At 41.7% G+C, this 16091-nt stretch overlaps 3 protein-coding genes across 4 annotated transcripts; 1 reads left to right on the plus strand and 2 right to left on the minus strand.

Moving 5' to 3' along the window:
- Positions 1-1525: 1525 nt before the first annotated feature.
- Positions 1526-6096, minus strand: LOC103133470 (protein Wiz-like). Its single transcript, XM_007545216.2, has 8 exons — positions 6084-6096; positions 5405-5586; positions 4520-5294; positions 3853-4209; positions 3373-3587; positions 2265-2397; positions 2021-2180; positions 1526-1939 (listed from the first exon to the last, which is right to left on the minus strand). Exons 1-8 carry the CDS (start codon positions 6094-6096, stop codon positions 1780-1782), a joined length of 1995 nt encoding a protein of 664 aa, XP_007545278.1. The 3' UTR covers positions 1526-1779.
- A 1134-nt stretch (positions 6097-7230) lies between these two features.
- prdx2 (peroxiredoxin 2) lies at positions 7231-11455 on the plus strand. The gene is made up of 6 exons (XM_007543792.2): positions 7231-7343; positions 8206-8320; positions 8426-8579; positions 9198-9320; positions 9466-9596; positions 11075-11455. Exons 2-6 carry the CDS (start codon positions 8218-8220, stop codon positions 11155-11157), a joined length of 594 nt encoding a protein of 197 aa, XP_007543854.1. The 5' UTR covers positions 7231-7343; positions 8206-8217; the 3' UTR covers positions 11158-11455.
- A 1429-nt stretch (positions 11456-12884) lies between these two features.
- LOC103132046 (transcription factor jun-B) lies at positions 12885-14849 on the minus strand. 2 transcript variants are annotated; one of them, XM_007543809.2, is made up of 2 exons: positions 14436-14847; positions 12885-14176 (listed from the first exon to the last, which is right to left on the minus strand). In XM_007543809.2, exon 2 carries the CDS (start codon positions 14136-14138, stop codon positions 13248-13250), a length of 891 nt encoding a protein of 296 aa, XP_007543871.1. In that variant the 5' UTR covers positions 14139-14176; positions 14436-14847; the 3' UTR covers positions 12885-13247. The 2 variants fall into 2 exon arrangements, with proteins under 2 accessions (XP_007543871.1, XP_007543864.1); XM_007543802.2 differs by having other exon boundaries at positions 12885-14849.
- Positions 14850-16091: the final 1242 nt, after the last annotated feature.

Here is a 16091-nt window from a genome sequence, read left to right on the forward strand (position 1 = left end):
AATTAAAGTCTGAGCTGTAATTAAGTTTTTGATCAACAGAGAGGGGGGAAAACAAGGTTGGGTTAGGTTTTGCTTCCACCAAACACATTTGGGACGAATTGGGTAAAAAATAAATGACCTCATGTTAACAATGAGTGGTACCAAGGGTTAAATATGTGGTTGAAATTTTGAAAAGTATTGTAGAAACTATCAACATCAAAATAAACAAAACAAAACAGATGAACATCATTCAACTGATTAAAGGTCAGAGTGAAATGAATTACTGATTTTTTTTCTGATTCATAAGGTGAGAGATTTATAGCACTGAATGTTGTTTTACCAAGAATCGCTTTAGATTATGTTGAAGGTTCACTCAGCCGTTTCTCACTGTTGGTACCTAATTAACATCTTTCACTCCAGCACATTTGATTATTTTCACTTTCTAGTATTGGTTTAAAATAGTTGATAATATGGGTGGCCACATTTAGAAAAACATTTTTGCCATTATCATGTTTATTCTTTGCTTTTTTTTTTATTTCATTTTGATTGCAAAGAGTTCTTTGGGTCAAAAAGTGCTGTAGCAAAAACATAAGCTAGTTCCTCCAAAGCAACAAAAGGACAAATTGCTCCTTTACTTCTTCCTATGAGATGAAGCATAATATTTCTGAGGCAAAACCAAGAAATGCATGGAAAACCATCCTAGGCTGGAATACCTGCTCACAGCTGCCAGATGTTAGTCGACTCCAAGCAGCAGATGTGAAGCAGTTCTCAAAAACATGTTGGAAAACTCTGGGTTCAAGGAACCACAGGGATGATAAATCTTCAAAGATAAAAAAAAAATAATACAGTAAAAGATTATAAAAAGAAATTAAACCCCTGCTAATATGGCCTTTTTTTTTTCGACATAAAAAGCGAGGTTCTCCTGGTCACGTATTCAATACGGTGCATGAAGAGGCCTGTCGTTATCTAATATCACATAATAAAGTCCAAAAAAGAAAGAAAGTAAACATGACAAATTTTATTTACAGATAAAATAGACTCAAGAGAAAAGGATATGTGCAGCCTGAACAGCCTGTTTGTTTTTGAAATCTCAGCAGAAAAGGAAAGGACAGCTAGTGAGGCTACTTGGGATGCCTCTTATCAAAACGGTTACTGTCCCATTGAGCTTTTGCTGCATGTTGCTTAGAAATTACCAACGTAAAAAAAAAATATATAAATATGTGACATAATTCCATTTCTTTAACACACATTGTAAATTGAAAAAGCAGAAAAACCTTAAAGAAGATATTCAACAGAAAACATAATTCATCTAAGAGATGTACTGGGTTTTTTTTTTCTAGAAAACAACTTGGGAATATTCTGCAACGATATCCCTTCTGCAAAAAAAAAAAAGAGAAAAAAAATTGTCAGAAGATTTAATACATACATGAAATGATTTAAAATCCATTTAGTTTAAATGCATAAGAATCTGTTTTTTTTAAGTATTCAATAAAAATGTGATTTAGATCAGAAAGTAGAAAACATACAAAATAAAGAAATGCGATTTGCTCAAAAAAAACAAAACAAAAAAAACATAAAAAAAACAAACAAACTAATCTTCTGAGCAGGAGGAGGAAGCTCTGTGATCAGAACTGTGTATGAAGAGTGGATGTTTCCTGAGTGGGTTACACAGAGCTGCTGCTCTCTCTCATGGCTCATGTCTGCCCTCCCATGGACGAGAAGGGAACAAGTTTTCTTTTCTTTTTTTAAATGGACATAAAGACGTTGTTCCTTCGTGGAGTCTGGGGAACACTTGTCAGTTCATACGGCCACCGGATGGACGAGTGCTGGAGCAGACGGAGCGGCTGGAGAAGAAGGAGCCTCTTTGCCCTTGTAGCCCAGAGACAGGATGTGTTTCTGCAGGTGTGTGATCCACTTCTCTTGAACGGACAGAGGCCCGTGAAACACTTCGTCGCAGAACCTGGACGGCAGGGCAAGCGGGAGTGAGCAATATTTCCATCAATATGTCATTTATTTGACTAACAAACCTCTTCTTACTCACCTGCATTTGAGGGAGTAGATTTTACCCACCAGTTTGACCAGCGGAGTCAGAGGCGGCTTCGGCAGCAGAGCAGGGATGCTGCCCGCCCGAGACGGCTGCCGGGAGTGAGAGTGGCGATTTTCATCCCCTGAGGAGACTCCGTGTTGGGGGGCGTGGACCCCTGAAGCCAGGAGGAATTACATGAACAAACAAACAAAAAAAAAGAAAACAGCATTCGGCTCTTTCTGGACCTGGCCTTTCTCACCCCTCGCTGTTCGGATGCCGTGATCCTTCCTGCTTGCTTTGTGCTCAGGGTGGTGCAGAGACGAGTTGTGGCTGCTGCTCGGCAACGTGTCAGAATTCATAGACATCGAGGCCAAAGAAGCAGATCTCTGAGACTAAAAGAAGAGAAACGAAAGGAAGTTAATGGCCCAATAAAAACTTAAAATCTGGTTGGTTTCTAATCATCTCTACATTTTTATTGTAAATCAGAGGGTGAGGTATTGCTTTTTAAGATCTTTTAGGGTGCATTCACACCAGTCTTGTTAAGTTCGTGTTAAATAAACTTTGGTTCGTTTGTCTACAAAGTCCGGTTAGATTGGGGAGGCGGGGATGTGCAATCGAACTCTGCTGCGGCCCAGAAAAGCAAACTCTAATCCGACTACAAACCTAGGTATCGGTTCAGTTAAAGTGAACTCTGGCGGAGTTCAAATCTATATGTGAATGCCAACCAGACCAGAGACACCACTACAAAAGCAGGAAGCAGACTACAGCGCAGGGCATTCTGGGTAAATACAACCAAAACCAAGGTGAGAGTCTAGCCTTAGAGGGGCAAGTGGCTAATAATCTTTTTTCTGAAGACAAATGAGAAATAATATGATCGCTAAAATCTGACGGCATTCCAGTTTTATTTACATTTCGCGGAGAAGGAAGTTGTGCTCATGTCTTCTTCAGTGGTTCTTGGTGCAGCGCCATCACAGGCGAGGAGGGGAACAGGTTTTTCAACAGGTTTGGTTTGTTATGCGCAGTCTGCGTGAATGCAAACTGCAGCAGCTGAAAATGTAACAAATGTTGCAATTTTGGTCTCCAATCAAAACGACTCTACCGGGCTATCAGGTGTGAAAAATCCCTTCCCGTTGCCAAACAGACAGAAAATTGAACTCTAGGTATAAAATGTTTGAATAAATCAATAAAAAAAATAAATGTAATCGTTTCAAAACTGAATTTTTGAAGGTTTAAGATCTCAAACATTCAAGTGCGACAAAAAAAAAGTTTAAAAAAAGAAGAAAAAGATTATTTTTTGGTGTATAAAAGCATCCACTTCATTTACCCAGCATGTCTAAAAGAACGAATGCGTTTATCGCGGAGCTCACCTTCTTGATGTAAAGGTCTCCATAGCGATAGCGCCTGGTTATTTCTGCCACCTTGTTCGGGTCTCTTCGGATCAGTTCGCTCAGGGTTTCTATCGGCGACGTCGCTCCATCCGCCTTCCACTCGTACAGACCCAGCTGTCGGAGGTGAGCCCGGCAGTGACTGGCCAGCGCCTTGCGGTTCTCAAAGTCGAACCCACAGAGTTCACAGGTGGCATCTGACACAAGCAGCAACGCATGGGCCAGGTTTTATTAGAGAAAAAAAAAAAGAAAAACGTGTTTTGGTTACAAATATTTAACAGCATGTTGGATATATGTACATATGTTCAATCCATAAAAGATCAAATATTTAAAGAAATTCAGCGAAATGTGAAAATGACGTAAGAACAGATGCAGTTCTCCAGCAGAGAGTCATAGACAAGTCGTCACTAAATGGAAAGTTAAGTGGAAAGAAAAAAATGTGTTGGGTGAAAAGTGACTCACCGATGTTTGAGACTGCAGATTTCCCATATGGCGTTTTGTCTTTCATTGAGTAGTCAACGGGCGTTGCTGCAGAGCTGGAAGCTCCTTCCCGGGGCGGAGGCTTCTCCTTCGGAGGCCGTTTGAAGCCCGGCGGACTCCACGCCGCTTTGCCCGCTGCCGAAGACCCACTCTGCAGCGGCTCTTTCCTTTCCTCACGCCGCAGCATGACCTCTTTCAGCAGGTCGATGGGGGAAGTTCTGATAGACCAGGTGAGGCCGAGCTGCCGGAGGTGAGCGCGGACGTGGCACGACAGCGCTTTCCGGGTGTCGAACAGCTGCCCGCAGAAGTCGCACAGGACCGTCGGTGGAGATGGCAGGTCTGTGGAGCAGAGTCAGCTCATAGCCAGGTATTCACACCTCTTAGTTTTTTTTTTTGTTTTGTTTTGTTTTTTTCACATTTTGTGATCTTACAAAAACAAGCTGATGTATTTTATCAGGATTTTATGTGGCAGGCCAACACAAAGAAGGGCGCAGTTGAGAAAGGGAATTTAAAAATCTGAAAATGTGGTATTCTTTTTAGCTCGTTTTGCATTTTGTGAGTATGTCTACCGGATGAATCTTCGTCTATTCTTCATGATAAAACACATCAAGTTCAGTCAGATTGGACGGACGGGAACTTTGTGATTTACCTGACTCTGGAGGTTTTGAGGAACTGGCCGCTGCGGGCGCCTTCTGCGTCACAGAGCTGCTGTCGTCGTTGGACGGCTGTGGTTCAACAGAAATCTCCATCTCCACCGGCTCTGGCTTTGGTTTCTTTAGAAGCGGATCCACGGCCAGCCGAAATCCCTTCTTCGCCTTCGGCGCCCTATTAAGCGGCGGCTGAGGGGAGTGGGAGCTGGCGGAAGGGCTCGGAGAGAGACCGGTGGGGGTGAAGGAGGTCCTGGACTGGCTGGCAGCCGGAGACGGCACGGGGACAACGGGGGACGGCAGCGCTGAGGACGGCGCCGTGGAAGAGCTGGCCGTGGCCGTGCTGGACGTTTTCGGAAGATGCATCGGCTCCAGCACGCCGCTGCTCACCAGCTCCTGCACGGCTTCGATGGCGGAGCTCTTCCCCACCAAGTCGTTCACTCCCATGTGTTTGAGATGGGAGCGCGCGTGGCTGCCCAGGCCCTTACGGTTCTCAAACCTCTCCCCGCACAGGACACAAGTGCAGGTTTCAGGAATCTTAGGCCGCTTGCTGGCAGGAGACGTAGGCGGAGAGGTGAAATCGGAAGGACGCTTTGAGGAGGAGGAGGAGGACTTGGAGGGGCTGCTTGATTTAAGCTCGTCCTGTCGCAGGCTGCTGATCGGCTCAAAGTCCTGCTCCTTCATGATCTGGTACAGATACTCGATGGGGCCACCCTGTATGTCGGCGTCGGGGATGCCGATCTGTCGGAGATGGGCACGAGCGTGACTAGAGAGGCCCTTGGAGAGGCCATCTTGGAGGAAGCATGGGCGTCCTCCGGAGGCACAGGTGTCTTTGGCTCCTGCTGGGATGTTTTCTTAGGCAACGATGGAGACACAGATGGCGCGACATCTGGTTTGAGGTCTTTGTCTTTGTCCTGAATGAGCTGGTAGAGGAGCTCTATGGGAGCCCCGCTGTTTTCCGACACGGTCACGCCGAGCTGGCGCAGATGGAGGCGAGCGTGGCTCGAGAGGCCCCGTCGTGTCTCAAAGTAGGCCCCGCACACCTCACACACTACGGGTCCCGAGTTGGCTGCAGAGACATCGAAGTTAAGGAAAGATTGTGAATACTGAGTGAAAAGGAGAATATGGAGAGAAGAACAAGTATGACAAAACCATCAGCGATCAACACATAATATGACAGGCATCAGTATGTTCAAAAACAAACAAAACTCTATCAAAAACAGAACTGTAATCATATTTAAATGTTTCTTTTTTATTGTCGTGCTTTTAAATTTTCTGGCTTTATACATAGGATTTTGCATATGTTACCAATATAATGTTTTGTTATTTAAAATTACTATTACCGTTTGACTTCTTAATAGATTTTGGACCTTTTGTTTAGAAAAGACTGCAGTTTATTTTTAAAGATTCTTATGCTGTCTCTATTGAACAAACTTGATTTTTTTTCCTCCCAATACCTGTTCAGTGAAGCTTTAGGGATGTAACATATTGTACACAGTGGGACAATAATTCTCTCATATTTAGCTCTTCTTATCTACACAACAATTTTATTACTGGTAAACTTACCTTGAGAGTCCATTTACACTGAATAAAACCCGGGGGTTAAAGGAAAAGAAGAAGTGGCCTCCTGCAAAAGCCCCAAAAAACAAAACAAAAAAAAAAAAAAAAAAAAAGAAAAGAAATCAGATAACAAAAAAACAAAACAACATCACATCATACTATAACAGAAAAAAAAAAACCAAACAAAACAACACAACAAAAATAACATATAAAATAAAATCAGACAAAAACGTCTTAATGGCAGTTATCCTTTGTAACAATATCGACTTATTTTCTAATTTTGTCGCTCTAATCTGAACTGACTGCACAAAAATATACGACGAAGTGAAAATTTCGTTTGTATTTTTTAAGTAAAAGCTAACTTGAGCTACCTGTCTAGTCTTTTGTTTAGATTTGCAATCCTAAGGTTACCCGCATGTTATTAGCGCAGCCCCTCATTCAAGTGAAGCACGAATGAACTACAAATTATACACATCCGTAATTTCAGCCAATAAATGAATCCATCAGCAACAACAAAATTACCTTGGACATTCAAGAAACCGCTCTGCACATCACTCTATGAGCTAACCGGAAGTAGCACGCTACGCCGCTGGAACTGTTCTTTTCAAAATAAAAGTCTATCTATCTCTATCTATCTATCTATCTATCTATCTATCTATCTATCTATCTATCTATCTATCTATCTATCTATCTATCTATCTATCTATCTATCTATCTCTTTGGGTTTTTTTTGGCACATTTATTTACTTGGTGTACATTTGAAATGTTACATTTTTAAATACTAACCTAAAAAGTTGAGAATACTATTACATTTTTCCAGCCCTAGTGGGTACCAGACAAAAATTCCATTTACTTCCCAGCCAGAGCAAAATTACCATTAGCCCTTTTGTTTATTATTAACATGTTACATTTATTAACTGTTAGGCTCAATTTAGGAGTATCATTTTCCCCCTTTTCATAGACACTTTTGGATTTCAGCTTCACTTATATTTGCAAAGCATAAAAAGTATTTCCTAAAAGTGTCGCCACAGCTTATTATTTCGAAGTTAAATTATCTTCTATTTGAGGAAACGTCAAAAGTCAAAAAGAAGTGTGACCTGGGTCTCAAACTCCATGCTTTTATATTTAAAGCGCCACATTTGTACTTCCGGAGGTCACAGCTGTCCTGGAGTACTTTTTGCGCAGAATCTCCCTCCTTGGATCCTCTTGCCTTCAGCAAGCCGTAGACCTCCGTAGCCAAGTTTCCTACAGCCCTGCGAAACTAAGGTGAGCGCGGAATATAAAGTTTGCGTCTTTAGTTGAATGTTATTTTAGGAGTGTCTGCATAGTTTCAGGAAAATGTTTGTCCTCTAAGGAAAGAGGAGCGCAGGAGTATGAGCGCAGTAGACGGAGCTAAGAATAAGCTAAGCCACAAGCAGTCAGGCAGGCTGTCCGGGTTCACTGCTCCCTCCTCCTCCTTCAAGTGTTTCTGGCTCTTTCTTTGTTCCTGAAGCGCAGCTTCCTGCTCACGCTGGTCTGTGCTTGTTTGTCGACTTTATTGTTGAAACTAATTTAAATGCGAGGCTTTCTGCAACTGGTGAAATTCACTGCATTAATGTTTTTACTAAAACACCAAAGTGACCCAGAAAGGGATTTTTTATTCATTTCTAAATGAAGGCAAAAGCAATGCCTTTGCCTTTAGCGTCTGCATTCTGCAGTGTACCAAATAAGAAAAAAAAATGTTGAAGTGCGCATTTTGCATAATCACTATATTAAATAATTTGAAACGTGTCACGTTAACGCTGCAGCCAGATGGCTTCTTGTTTCAGATTCACATCAAAATAATTCATCCTGCATTAGGTATCCCCCCGTCTTGGTTTGTGCTGATCACGGTTACATAAGCATAAAAGGCCATTGTTCCCTACTGGCGGAACATGACTTGCATGTGACCTCCAGCAGGTGTTTGAAAGGGGGCTCATGTTAAGTCGTTTCTTCTAAACCAAAAATAGTTATATTTCAAATGCCATTTGTTACATGCATGTTTTGTTTTGGGGTTTTTTAACCATATATTACCCAAATGTCTAGTTTGCTTCTCCGTGTAGATGTTAATTCTGGTGTTGTTAATGCTTTAAGTATTTGTCTCCCTCAGTTATTCACCATCATGTCTTCTGGAAACGCTCAGATTGGCAAACCTGCGCCAGAGTTCAAGGCCACAGCTGTGGTCGATGGCCAGTTCAAGGAAATCAAGCTGTCTGACTACAAAGGTGTCTTTTTTTTTTTTTTGAATCCCTGGAAAATAAAACGGTGTGCACTGTATGCTCAGTATCTGATGAGAACCAGAGTTTAAACGTTTTTTCTGTGTCCCTCAGGGAAGTATGTGGTCGTCTTCTTCTACCCCTTGGACTTTACCTTTGTGTGCCCGACTGAGATCATTGCCTTCAGCGACAGAGCAGAGGATTTCCGCCGTATTAACTGTGAAGTCATCGGCTGCTCCATTGACTCTCATTTCACCCACTTGGCATGGTAAGAGGTTCTTGGGAGTAAAGTACTTGTACATAGCTGTCCCTCCAACTCAACAAAAGATAATTCTTAAAAACTTTTAAAAATCAAATTGGAGTGTCAGGGATCCAAGCTTCTTGCTGTTTTAAGCCATTAAAGTAAAAGTTTGATCAGGCTGTCTAGGTATTGATGTTTGTGTAATAAGGAGGGAACTCTGGCCTAACAAGATCCCGCCCTAGTCTATCTGCTGCCCTGCTGCCTTTCTGCAGCTGCTGATAAGCGTCTTAATAACGGCCTTCAATTCGTCTCACTCCTTCTAGAAGGAAAGGAGGTGTTGCACAACTTGCCTGATCTTCTTTTTTATATTAACACCTTCCTCCTCCACAAAAATAATTGAAACTATTTCAACTCTTGTGTTGCTTAAGTCAGCTGCTGAGTTGCTTTTTGTTGGATTTCTGCTTTTTCCCTAAAAGTCGACTTATAGAAATGTCGCCTCCTGACTTCTTGTTGCTATATCAAACGGCTACTTTGTGCTTTCTGAAACAGAACTTAATGTAGCAGTCATTGAGTGTTGCCAGGGATTATTTTCTTCAGAATATGCACATTATATATATAAATATTTTTTTTTCTCCACCTCTTCAGGATCAACACACCAAGGAAAGAAGGAGGACTGGGTGCCATGAAGATCCCTCTTGTTGCAGACCTCACAAAATCAATTTCCAGAGACTACGGCGTGTTGAAGGAGGATGAAGGCATTGCGTACAGGTCAGTTTGGCCCCTTAGATTAAAGTTTTTTATTTATTTTTTATTTTTTTGGGTGGTTAAAAAAAAAAAAAAAGATTTGTCCAAAAGATGGAACGTGGCGTTTAATGTATTTTGCTGATCCTGGGGTGTCATTTTGTTCTCTCAGGGGTTTGTTTGTGATTGACGGTAACGGGACCTTGAGGCAGATCACCATCAACGACCTGCCTGTGGGTCGCTCTGTGGATGAGACCCTGCGTCTGGTGCAAGCCTTCCAGCACACTGACAAACACGGAGAGGGTAAGTTGATCCAGTTTGCTCATAAAAATGATTATATACTCAAGCTAAATGCTGAACTTTGAAAACCACTATTTTAAGGTTTCTAAGTGCAGAGATGCATGAAGATTTCCAATGCTAGATCATCAAATTAACTTTAGATCTGCAAATTCATGTTCTACTCCCGGAATCAGATATTCTGTGCAATAATCTGGTGCAGTGACTTCATTTTGCACAGCAACAAAACCACACAGCCCACAAGGCAGAGCAGTAAACCTCAAATTAATTCTGCTCCTGAAACCTGCCTGCTGTATTTGAGTTTAAAACTAACATAAAATTAATATTGTTACCTCGACCATGCCTAGCTTCAAGTTCTTATTTACCACAATGTGGTTTTAAACACAGGAAACCTGTGGTCATTCATTGTAGTAAGTCTACTGAATGTGTTCTGAGAAAAGCCATTGAACTAGGGTAACATAGAAGCAGACGAGGCTGTACATTAAGTGTACAGCAAAAGTGTACAGTGTACACAGTCATTAAGTGGGTTAAAGATGAGCTTTTGGTAATCTTAGATTTGAAATTATATCACAACTCTGTTCAGATTTTGGTACTGTTTTTGCTGTTCTTTAAATGGTAACACTGGTAGAATAGTGTGTCACTGCAATTTCAATGTTTTAGATATTGCTCCACACTATATATAGATTTCTAGTTGCTGGTATTTTCTAAGATGATGATTGGGGAAACGACCATGACGAGAAATGGTCATAAAAATTTGGGTTCTAAATATAATCCCAATATTCAGCAACAATATCACAGTTGCATGTTTTCCTTGTATTGTGCAACAAGCATTGTATTGTAAAGCAATATTATTTAAAATAATGCCAGTTATCTTAAAAAAAAAACATTAAAAATGGCTTGGCTTCTTAAGGTTTTTTTATGTGCAACTTAGGGCATGTCTTTATTTAGGTAATGTACAAAAAGTAAGACAAAATTCAAGAAATGGGAACTAGTTTATTGATGAAGCAATTTTTAAAAAAAAAGTTCTGATTCTGCCCAGTTTAAATGTTTTCGCTGATGTAATTCATGTTTTTATAAGGATGCAAAAGCCGTGACCCGCTTTGCGAAACACGTGGGGGTTTGTTGGAGCTACTTTACAGAAACTTTAAACAACGGTAAGATACTTGCTACCTAGTCATTTTCACAGGCTCCTCTGAAACTACAAAGAGCAGCGAGCAGAGACGTAAAGAAATAAAAGGAGCCAGTTGCACAAAACCAAATAATACACTGAAGTTTTACAAACATTTGCTGCATCTGAGCATGTACTGCACATATTTGTCAAAAATAACTTGATGAAACTGAAGTAGCCATCTGCCTTCACTAGCAGCGATATTGGTTTATCCTCTTGGACATTCACACATGTGTACTTTGTCCTGTGATAACATGGTTTATCAACCACCTCTGACACTTGAAGTAAACTTTGTCCCTCTTCTATCTCTGCACAGTTTGTCCCGCCGGCTGGAAGCCTGGGAGCGACACGATCATCCCTGACGTGCAAAAGAGCAAAGCCTTCTTCTCCAAGCAGTAAATCCCAAGGTCTTCTGTCCAGCAGATTGGTCATGAGTACAGCACTTGTTTCTGGATTGGAGGTTTCCCTGTGAAGTACTACAGATCTCGCACCCATTAGAACAAACTTATCAACTTCCTCTACAAGTGTTATCCTTGTCTGCTCAGGCTACAGTTGATGGGATAACCTCTTAGTCTCACGCACTGAAACTATAGTTTAGTTTTACTCCCTTTTGTTTGTTTTTCAAAAAAAAAGAAAGTGATATTTTTTCCTTGCTGTCATTTGCTACCATCTCTATTAAAACTGTGGGAAAACACTGTCTGCTCTGTGCAAATTATTTTTTTTGAATCTCAATTCATTAATGACCTCTAGGTGGCAGCAAAACTCTAAATCTGACTTTGAGTCTCTAATCTGTGAGGGTTTTTATTTATTTATTTTTTTCTTTCTTTTTCTTCTGTTCTTGGACCTGAGGCAGTTGAACAGCTTTGCCTGGCAGAAGATCACAGTACGTCACAAAGCTGCCAAGTCTTGGTTAATATTGGAGTTATTGTGGTGGTTGAGTCAGCACAACAATCAGCGATTGCCAAATGGCTCCAGTCCCTGTTAGGAAAGATTGGATAGTTGAATATATACGTCTGTATATTTCATTTAAAATTGAGTAGAAATGTTCTAATAAATTTTAGTCATTTTGACTGAAACCATAATATTAAAGTCTAAAAGTACTCCAAATTAGTAAACATCTCCTTGAATAATCACTTCTGTAAATGACTGAAAATTGGACATAAAAAAAAAAACGTGTGTAAATATGCATGCCGGATTTTATTTAAAAGGAAAACCTGTAAACATTTAACTATTTCAGTCGTGTACCATTAGTACTTTAGGCGTCTTTTTATCTGTTAAATCTAACCTTTGGAGAAGGTGTGAGGACATCGTTGCTCTCGTAAAGATTGGTCTCATTTCATTCATTTATTTTATTCATGTCTTAACTAATTACGTTGTAAAAGTTTTAAAATAATTAAGTGAAAATATCCAAGATTCTTTTGTTAGGTGTTTGTTTGCTCCATGAATTGATATATTCTGAAGGAAAATTTAATCTACTGACCTACCCTCCAAAGATAGGTGACTTAAATTTGACTCTTTTTATTTCATTTGATTATTTCCACCAGATTTTCCTAGCAAGTTTTATAACTGAATAAAAAAAAAGCAATTTAATGAATTTAGCATTGGCATATTATTAGTTGCTTTTTCTTAATACCGGTGCTTTTTTTTTTTTTTTTTTTTAAATTGACGTTTTTCATCTCAAAGTCTTTCCGCCAGCTTTTCTTTCCGACTACATTTTTAACTTAAACGTCATTACGACATGTTTTCATGGAACTTTTTTTCTCTTTCCTGAGCTGTTGATCACAAGGCTTGTTTTTGGGAAACCAAAAGCAGAATGGGGGGGAAACTCCCTTCACTAGAATAAACTCATTGACAAACCTCTCTCTCGCTGTGGTGTGAAGGGGAGAGCGCAGCCTCTGACTGGCAATGTAGGAGGGAGTTCCCGGAAACCTTGTCGTGATATGACGTCCGCACGCAACAGTTGCCATATATGGGTTTACGCACGTACGTCAATAAGGAGGGGAGGGGGGAAAAAGTCCTACGCTGGGACGTTTTGGCAACTTCTGGTGTAAACTTCTGATCAGTGACAACAAGTGTGGTTATATTTACGAGAAATACGACCGTGTTTTTCAAAGAACAGACCTTTATAAGCAGCATGGTATTTTAATTACACGTTTTCTTTTACTTAAATATTATCGTACAGGTACAAAAGAAAAGAAAAGAAAAAAAAAGAAATACAAATAACTTATACATTTAAAAAGCATCACAAAGGCCGAACAAAAAAAATGTAAACAGGGAAAGCCAAGACGACACTTTTAAAAACGTATTCAAAAATGCCCCTAAGTGTTTCTTGTAGGCTGATTGTAGGATTTCTTGTCCAGCGGTTCACGTATGTGGCTTTTTGTTTTATAAAGCCACAGACGTTTCAGTTCTCATCCACTCAGCGTATAAAGTCTTATGTTTTTCAGTGCAGTTTTTGTCCAGTGTTCATTAAAAAGTGCATAATTTCTTCAGTAAGACTTCACTTTCGGCGCTAACATGAGCTGGCAGCCACTGCTCACATGAGTCATGACTTTCTGTTTGAGCTGGGCCACCTGCTCCCGCAGCAGGGAGGCCGTGTTCGACAGTCCGGCGTTGTCCGTTTTCAACACCTTCACCTTGTCCTCCAACCGGGCGATGCGCTCCAGCTTGCGCCTCCGACACTTGGAAGCTGCCAGCCGGTTCCTCAGCCGCTTGCGCTCCGCCTTGATCCGCTCCTGGTTCTCCAGGTCGATGGGGGACATCGGCGGGGAGCTGTTGTCGCTGCTCTGCATGTCGGGGACCGTCTGGGGCTCCTCCTTCAAGCCCCCGAAGCGCTGCGAGTGGACGCCAGCTCCGGCCAGAGAGTGCTGGAAGTGATGCGACCCGTGCGCCACGGCCTGGGGATGCTGGTGGTACTGGTGGTGCGGCAGGTAGCTGATAGTTGTGGACGGGTAGCTGGCCGTGGAGGTCAGGCTAGGGTTCGTGGTGCAGCTGCTCAGGGTCGTGTACTCCAGCGGTTCCGTCTGCATAGAGTGGGCGAACACGGCGCCCGGAGCCGGACACGCGATCCCGCCGGTGCCGATGGAGACGTTTGGAGGCGCCATCTGGTTCATCTTGTGCAGATCGTCCAGGGCTTTGACGAAGCCTTCTGCGAACACCTCCTGGTCCTCTGTGATGCCGCGGTTGTAGAGGTACTGTGCGGGGGTCGGCGTAGTGATGACCCCGTTGCTGCTCTGGATGATGAGCCGCTCGAGTTCAGGCGAAGCGAGCTTCAGCGAGCCCACGTCCGCGGTGCCCGCCGGGTAGAAATCACTGTCTGCGCGCAGGTGCTGTGTCTTGAAGCTCGAGTTCCGATATGAATCGGAGAAGTTCAAGTTCATATTCTGCTTTAGCAGCTTGTAGTCTGGCAGGGCAGCGCCTGGATGGCCATAAGCAGAGAGAAACGAGTCGTCATAAAAAGGCTGTTCCATTATTGTGGACATATTGTGTGTGTTTTTTGTCTTAAAAAAAAAAACAAAAAACGACAGTCAAATACAAGAGTGCGCTGCAAACGATGCTGCTGTGTCCCAAATGTGCCAATATCCAGCGCAAAGTCCCGCTGTATTTATTAATGCTACGAAAAACAGCAAAACTTCCAAAACATGGGAACTGTACTGTACCAAGTCGTCGGTTTGTACCTTTAGATGGATTCAAAGCGGAGTCCAGAGATTTATTCAGGTGTTTTCATTCCTCTTCTTCTCTCTGTAAGTCCTAACTTGTCCTCAGTTTCCTTATTACTGGCAGCGGCCGAGGCGCTCCTCTGCTTTTAAAGCGCGTCTCAAGAGGAGCCCGCTGATTGGCTGCTGCGTTAGAGGTCCCGCCTACCGCCGTGAGATTGACATTGACGTTGTTGCCAGTAATCCAAGAGCCATAAACAAGACAAGGGGAAACTCAGTGAAGGTAAACAAGACGACTCTTAAGTTAAATCCACATTTATGTATTTAAAGGGGGGGAAAAAAGTGATTTAGAAAGTATCAAAATTTAAAAAAAAAAAAAAAATAAAAGCCAGCGAGGGAGCCTGATGTATCATTAAGTGATCAGCTGTTCTGAAGTAGCCAGTTTTCCTCCAGTCCATGGATATATATTGTCTGGCGCTGAGTCATGCGATCCAAACTGATACGGGCCGCTCCATATTTGGGTAACCAGTTCCTCCATGCCTGGAGCAGGAAGCCAATCCCATCCTGGCCCGCTTCCAGCTCCTGACATCGCTGTGGGAGGAGGAGGAGGAGAAGGAGGAGATGTAATTCTGCTCTAGTCCAGCCAGAGGGCCAGGAGAAGATGGGTTTGTGTCAAACATGCCCAAAAGAATCTGGCAAGGTCTTGGTATATGACAGAGTATTTAAAAATCCCCTGTTTTATTGAGTTTTGGCTACATAGTTTAAAAAAAAAAAAAACAACCAAGAGGAAATCTGGTTGTGTCTTGTAAATTTATGTTTTTTCTTTATTTTAGCTTGAGGCGTTCCTGGATGAGTGAACACATGACACAGCTGCTTAGGTATTTGTGACGGAGGACGTCTTCCCTGAACTGAACACCTGTTTGATCGAAAGACATTTTGTCTTGCCTGTATGGTAATGTCCTCTGATTCAGTGCCCAGAGGGCCACACACCCACACTCCCTTAACTTTTCCAATTTTTCCAGCATTCATGGCAAATTTGTAAGGATGTATAGATCTGACTGCATTTCTTGCTCCGGCTCTATTCTCAAAACTCGAACGAGCCCTTATTGCCGTTTCAGACAGATGGTGATAACTTAAGTTTTGGACCCAAATATGAAATGAGTGCTCCATCAAAACAAACTTGTTCTCGTCCCTGCTTTGTTTATTTATGTCGGAAGTGTCTTGTTGTGTGATAATCACTGCGAAATTCCCTTAAGTATCACCGCACAGGTTTTTCAGAGAAGTTCTGTAACCTTAAGCTATATTTTTAAAGTAGCAAAGCACAACTAACTACAAGGCATGCAGTGCCTTGTAAAAGCACACATAATTCATTAATTTCTTTAGATTCCCAACTTCAAACTTCAGTTTATTTTTGCTTGGATTTGATGTAATAAAGTTACATACCGTAGCGGAAATTTGCAAAGTATTAGGAAAAAGACGTACAACAAAGAAAAACCATCCAAATCTATAAAGCAAATATATTCAGCCCCTCTTGGTCATTTCATTTTTATTACAGTTGCTGCTGCCAGTCTTTTTCAGGCTCAAGCTTCAGAAACTGATATGTTTGCATAAGCTTGGACAAGAAATAAACATCAACGTTTTCATGCAGGAAATAAATTCCAATTTGCAAATGAACCC

Source organism: Poecilia formosa, unplaced genomic scaffold (genome assembly GCF_000485575.1).
Source record: "Poecilia formosa unplaced genomic scaffold, Poecilia_formosa-5.1.2 Scaffold11, whole genome shotgun sequence".
Lineage (NCBI taxonomy): Eukaryota > Metazoa > Chordata > Actinopteri > Cyprinodontiformes > Poeciliidae > Poecilia > Poecilia formosa.

What these genes read in the sequence shown, in the direction of transcription:
- LOC103133470 (XM_007545216.2), bottom strand. An exon ending in ATCTGCAGTCTCAAACATCG is followed by an intron (nt 3,588 to 3,852) that starts GTGAGTCACTTT and finishes TGCTTGTGTCAG; the next exon opens with ATGCCACCTGTGAACTCTGT. An exon ending in GAGACCTTTACATCAAGAAG is followed by an intron (nt 2,398 to 3,372) that starts GTGAGCTCCGCG and finishes CTCTTCTTTTAG; the next exon opens with TCTCAGAGATCTGCTTCTTT.
- prdx2 (XM_007543792.2), top strand. Translation starts at nt 8,218, where the DNA reads ATGTCTTCTGGAAACGCTCAGATTGGCAAACCTGCGCCAGAGTTCAAG. An exon ending in CAAGCTGTCTGACTACAAAG is followed by an intron (nt 8,321 to 8,425) that starts GTGTCTTTTTTT and finishes TGTGTCCCTCAG; the next exon opens with GGAAGTATGTGGTCGTCTTC. An exon ending in CACTGACAAACACGGAGAGG is followed by an intron (nt 9,597 to 11,074) that starts GTAAGTTGATCC and finishes ATCTCTGCACAG; the next exon opens with TTTGTCCCGCCGGCTGGAAG.
- LOC103132046 (XM_007543802.2), bottom strand. Translation starts at nt 14,240, where the DNA reads ATGTCCACAATAATGGAACAGCCTTTTTATGACGACTCGTTTCTCTCT.